General features: G+C 49.3%; 1 protein-coding gene and 1 long non-coding RNA gene across 2 annotated transcripts in view; one reads left to right on the top strand and one right to left on the bottom strand.

Annotated features, from left to right (window-relative positions):
- On the bottom strand, nt 1–5,169 carry LOC125911974 (uncharacterized). Its single transcript, XR_007454555.1, has 4 exons — nt 4,860–5,169; nt 2,960–3,101; nt 2,409–2,569; nt 1–1,676 (listed from the first exon to the last, which is right to left on the bottom strand). It is a non-coding gene; the product is annotated as an uncharacterized LOC125911974 (long non-coding RNA).
- Nucleotides 5,170–5,283: 114 nt separating this feature from the next.
- Nucleotides 5,284–6,000, top strand: part of CD1H11orf80 (chromosome D1 C11orf80 homolog) — a 96,568-nt gene continuing 95,851 nt past the window's right edge. The window contains exon 1 of the mRNA XM_049616227.1: nt 5,284–5,397. Coding sequence (XP_049472184.1) covers nt 5,368–5,397 — 30 coding nt within the window. The 5' untranslated portion in view covers nt 5,284–5,367. The remainder of the gene's footprint in view (nt 5,398–6,000) is intronic.

Below are 6,000 nucleotides of genomic sequence, written 5' to 3'. Positions count from 1 at the left end.
TAGATTTGCAGAAAAGTTTAATGGGGAGGTTCTTTGCATTATAACAAAGTTCTTCAGTTTATGAAAGGACAGGTAACAGGATTTCTTTTAGACAGTCAACGTCTCAGTGTGTCTAAAATGATTTGATTCACACACAACTAGATTTACACAATGTGTTAGGAACATAGCTAGTGTACAAAGCACAGGACATCTGTAATACAATCATTCAGGTCAGGTCTGAACTACTGTGACAGGTTAACAATAACAATCCTGGGTATTCCCTTCTGCCCTTTATAAAGGGATTAGACAACTTCCCTGTGGTTTCAAAGGGCAGAGCTGGGACCAACGGGTGGAAGATACAGTGGGGGAGTTCCAGTTCAAATAATGAAAAACTCCCTGACAAACCACTGCTGTCCAAAACTGGAATGGGTTGCCTGAGGTGGCAACTTTCCCAACATGAGTTACTCAAGTAAAAGCGAGATATCAACTTGTTGGGACTGTTGGAATGACTATTGCATGAAATAGGGAGCTGAATTAGGGCACTGTTTCACAACCCTAAGCACATGAAATATATTGTGCAAACTAGATCAGTTCTCTACCTTGGATACCAGGAGGGGTTGAGGAAGAAGGAAGAGAGAGGCTTTTCAGGAGGAGGGTTGGGGATAAAGGAAATGAATTCGGAAAAAAAAATTATTCCTCTGGTTGGGAAATACCAGGTTAAATGACTTCTAAGATTTCCTCTAATTTAAAGATTCTAGGGGCGCCTGGCTGGCTCAGGTAGAGCATGCAACTGTCGACCTTGGGGTTGTAAGTTCGAACCCCATGTTGGGTATAATTACTTAAAAATAAAAAAAAATCTTGAAAAAAAAAAGATTCTAAGACTCTCAAATTGTCTCACAGATGTTATTTTAACTATATTCCTGGGATAATTTTCCTATTTTAGTTGAGGAAAACTGAAACATAACACTGAAAGTGAGTGGTAAAATAGGAAAAATTTCAGATATCCTCACCCTTTAGACTTTTGATCCCATAGCTTCTTTTTAGCTGATGAGAATGGAAGTTGCAGAACCAGAAGATAGTAGTGGCCTTAAAGCTAGAATGGATGAAATCAAGTCAACTTCAGAGATCAGTGGAGAATCAACTCCACCAAGGCTCCATATTACTAGCTTTAAAGACTCCCTACACCAACATCCCTGGTCAAGTCCTTCGAGTGCTATGGTTATACAAAGACAGAACCAAGACTAAACATGTGGAGCCAGTGTGCTCTTGAATGGGGCTCCTAGAAGAAGAATCTTTTTTTCCCAGTTAGCCTACTTGTCTTTCAAACAAAATTGATCATTTGGCCTTTGGATCAATAGGTTTACTCGGTCATGTGTGACCAGATTGCACTGCTGTTTCCATTTCCAAGGCTTCTATGGCACAAAGAATACCTCCCTTACAGTGGACATCAGCTAGTGGGACAAATCCAGACCTGCCTAGAGAGAAAGTTAAAAAGCCAATTAGAGAGAATAAGCTTTGTGATACAGATTTTATTGGTTATCAAGGAAGAGTCGAAATTAGACACTAAGAGGGAAGGAATGAAATCTCCTGGGTTGGCCCCAGAACCTGCTACTGATGGATGAGGAATCAGACTCTGTACACAGGAGGATTGTCAGCCAGGAAAAACAGGAAGCTATCTGGTATCATAGTCAGTCATTCTAAGAAGTAGAGGAAGAAAACATAGAGAAAAGGGGTGAAGAAAAAATACTCTAGTTATACAAACTCTAGTATTGTCTTGGGGGAGAATCTTTCCTTTGCCCATAAGTATTAGAATGAGGAAGGACAAATGCTGTAGTCCAAGAATTGGCACAAGAGTTAGCACCACTGTGGCCTCTAGTGCCCCCACAACCTAACATACCTCCGTGAGAACATCCCTGTCTGACCCTGGCTAGGGAAGCAGAGGGAGGTGAGTAGAGAAGCTGCCCCAGATTCTGTGCTCCAGGTGGAGAAGGCCTCAAGAAGGTGAAGGGATGAGCTAATCTGAGCTTCCTGGCCCCATTTCCAAGGATGTGATTAGTGGAGAGGCACCTGGGACCTGCTCCATTTCAGGAAACCCGGTTATGGGAACTGGTAGGGGACAGACTTGGCTCAGGACCCGAGAGAAACGGTTAACCCTTTCCTGATGCATGTATGGGAAACAGCCTCTTTTACTAGTTTCCCAGGGGGAAAGAAAAATTCTCAAATGGATGTAGTTTTGCATCAACCTAGTAAGGGGTACCTCAGGGATATTTCCCACTTAAGTTCCTTTGGTCAATCTCTTCAGGGCCTTTGAATGCTCTAGGGGAGCCTGAGAATGAGGTAGACCTAAGAGGTCTAGGAATGATATACACAGAGAGGGCACATTCAAAAGGGAAAGAAAGCTCAACAGTTCCTAAAATGTCACCGTTCACCTGGCAGCATTCCTTCGGATGTTTTGGTTCCACTTAAACCCTTGGGTTTGGGTCAGAATCAGTCCGGGGCTCTTTAGATGGGGTCTCTTCTATCCATACAGGGTATTTCTTCTCAGAATAAACAGAATGTCCAAAGCAGACTTGCAACAGTAATCTAAATCCTGAGGTGGGGGAAGGAATGCAAGCAGAATTAATATGCCACTAAGACTGGGGATAACTGGACCCCTGAAGACATTGATAATAAGACCCTGAACACCAGGGCTAAAAATGTCCAGAGCAGCATCCAAAAGCTCCTTGGTTGACCTGGTTGACAAAAGTGACCTTAATGTTGGCCAGGTCATTTCATTTCTTTGGGCCTCAAATTTCTTCAGCTATTGAAAATAATTGACAACCTCTGCAGTCCGTTCTGGCTCTGACATTCTATTGCTGTGAGGATGGGGTCTGGGTAAAAACCATTTTAATAATGTGGAGTCCAATAGTATGTTAGTTACTAGACCCTAAGCACACATTGATGGGTTAGAGAAGGGTTGGGAGCTGTGGCTCATTCAAACCTTAGTTTGTGGGAGACGAGGCCATCTGAGTTGATTGGCTCCTTTGTTTTTGAGTGGTATTGGCTTTTTCACAGTAATGTCAATGTTCCCATACTACAAGACTTTGAGACAGTCACATCCAGATGGGAGATGCACTGGGTAGCTGTAGGGGAGTAGAAAGTGGTGTTAAGAAATTTTGTTTGTTTCAGATTCTGGCCCCACCATTTACAACTCACTATCATACAACCTCTTCTTGGAACCTCATCTTCATCTTTTATAAAGCAATGATAACACCTTCCATACAATGTTGGGAGGATTATTACATAAGATAAATTAGAAAAAGTTAAGACCACTTAGCCCAGAGCAGATGCCCACCAAATGTCAAGCCTGCATCAAACCTTACCTAACTACAAGGGTTTATGCTATGGAAGACTTGCTGGCAGGCCCTCATATCAAAGACTCCTTTCCTTACTTCTGCCTACCTCCAGTATAGCAGGTGGCTGTGTCCCTGGCTACCTCTGTCAGGCCTCCCTAACTCTAGGATGGTGTTGGGTGTTCCCTGCATGTTTATCCCTGATGCTCACTCCAAGGCCAAGGGCTGGAAGCCAGGATGACCAACTCATCTGAAGTACATCTACATGGGTAACTGTTCCTACACCCTTCATTTCCAATGCCACTTTCCAGGTGGGGCATTTCCTGCTGAGCCAGAACTCTCTATAGGAAATATTTTAGAGAGCCATCCTCAGGGCCTTGGTTCCCCACTGATGGATAGTAAATATGGTAAAGGTAATAAGTATCTTGCAAGATACTCGCGAGGGCGAAAAAACTTGTGTAAAAAGCCAGTGGTATCAGACAACATGCATTCAATCAATGTTAGTTCCCTTCCCCCGACAACGCCTCTGCCTAAAAGGGAACACCTGAGAGAGAAGGGAGTGAAGCGGAGAGGCGGACTCCAATGATTCCCCGAACGCCAGCTCTCTTATCAAGTCTGAGATAGTTTTTTTTGGTTTTGTTTTAGATTTTATTTTTCAGTAATATCTACTTCCAGCCTGGGGTTCGAACATATGCCCCCGAGATCAAGAGTTGCAGGCTCCTCTGACTGAACTGCCCCAAGTCTGAGATGGTTTTATGATGAATTTTCCAGAAATAAAACCCATCTCTCTCCAGTAGGTCCACCTGTGAGCAACTGAGATGGGGAGGGTGGTCAACAGCGCTGACCCTGGACTGGCCAAGGCTATGATTCAGGTCTCAGCAGACATATTCTTTGGAGTAGCACCAAGGCTGTGTACTGGATGGGCACTCTGCCAACTCCCCCATCTGTTCTGTCCAATCCTAGCTTCTTGGAGCTGGAGTGGAAGAATTTTCCCTGAAGGAAAGCAGCCAACACCCTGTCCCACCCTTCTCCTTGGGCAACTCTTTGCCACATAGGAATCTCTCTCACCTGTTTCCTTTCAGCTGCCTGAGGAACTAGCTGCCAGATCATCAGTTTGGGCTCAAGCCCCTCTCATCACGTCCCTCCCTGAACCAGCCCGAAGTCCAGTAGCTGGAGTCTGGAGTAATACCTTCCTTCCGGCTGGCAACACTCCATGAAAACCCCAGAGCTTGTCCTGTCAGCTGGAGCCCAGAAAGCCAGCCAGGCTCCTGCAGTTGGCATATTTAGTGTAGAGCCGAACGTGGGGAGGAGCCTATTTCCTGGCGGCGGCGGCGGCGGGGGCGCCTTCCAGGTCCTGTCTGGGGCTGGCCAGGCACCTGGGGATGAAGCTGGGGACAGGTTTGGGGTAGGCTGCCAGATAAAATACAAGGCGCCCAGTTTTTAATTTTAGATGAGTAATTTTTTATAATATGTATGTCCCAAATATTGCATGAGATATACGTATGCCTAAAAAAATAATTTTTTTTTAAACCTGAAATTCAATTTTACCTGCCATCCTGTATTTTTATTTGGTAAATCTGGGAACCAGAGGTTGGCCTAGGGCATGTGGGATGGCCCCCACAGGTGAGGCTGCTTGAGAGTCAAGAATCAACTTGGAGATCCCGCACCGGGCACCAGCAGCTTCTCCCGGCTGAGGACTGCACCTCGGCGGAACCGTGGGAAAGTTTCCTTCGGGAGGAAGGAGAGTCGCGGTCTGGCCTCATTCCGGCTCACCTCCAGCCTCAGTGGCGGCCCGCGGCTCTCCCCACCTCGGCGGCCGGCCCACCCGTCCGCCCACGGGCCCTCGCGGCTGCCGGCACCGCCCCACCGCTCCTGGCAAGCCCCGGCGGCTCGCGGCCTGGGGGCGGCGCGGCGCAAAGTGCGCAAGCGCGGGGGCCGGTGGGCGGGGCGCACGCGCGGGCGGGAAGAACGCCGCGCGGCCTGGCGTGGGCGCCGGCGGAGGTCGACGTCCGGGCTGGCAGCAGGTGGTGGGCGTCGCTGCCGCTCCCCGCGCGGCATGGATGGCTCGGCGGTGGCCGTGTGCGAGGTGATGCCGGGAAGGGAGAGAAAGCAGAGGAGGACACTGTGTGAGAAGGGTTTTGTGAGGTGACCGCGAAGTTTGGGCAGAGGGGTCTGGCGGGGCCCGAGGTAGAGAAGGAAGGTTCAGGACTGAGAGGATTCGGGGACATTCCGCCTGCCTCATACGGGGCTGTGAGGAGCTGACAAGGGAGCGCTTGGGCTCCCTTGGGCGAATGCCCGCGCGGAGGGGGTGGCACCGGCCCCAGGGCTCCTGAGGCTGAAGTGTTTGCCCGGCGTTAGCGGACACCTAGGTTCAGGTCGGGAGGCCAGCCTAGGGTGTCCCCCTTTGCCGAGAGGGCGCGCAGGAGGGAGGGATGGGCAGCCCGGGGCGGGAGTCCAGACCAGTCGGGGTGAAGTGGCAGGGAGGGAGAGTGGTGTTCGGCCGGCCGGTGGGCCACGTGTGGGGAGCACTCCGGGGGTCGGCCCGGGCTGGGTGATGACGGACTGCGGTGCAGCACCCCCCCCCCCCCCCCCCCGGTCTGACGGCACCGCTCGGGCCAGGGAACTTTCCAGCTGTGGAAGGTGGGACTGAACACCAGGCGCCGCCTCGCCACGTGGGTTCATCCGTTGA

This window comes from Panthera uncia, chromosome D1 (assembly GCF_023721935.1).
Source record: "Panthera uncia isolate 11264 chromosome D1, Puncia_PCG_1.0, whole genome shotgun sequence".
Taxonomy (NCBI): domain Eukaryota; kingdom Metazoa; phylum Chordata; class Mammalia; order Carnivora; family Felidae; genus Panthera; species Panthera uncia.
Note: the sequence above shows the minus strand (reverse complement) of the source record. Positions and strands in the feature narration are given on the sequence as shown.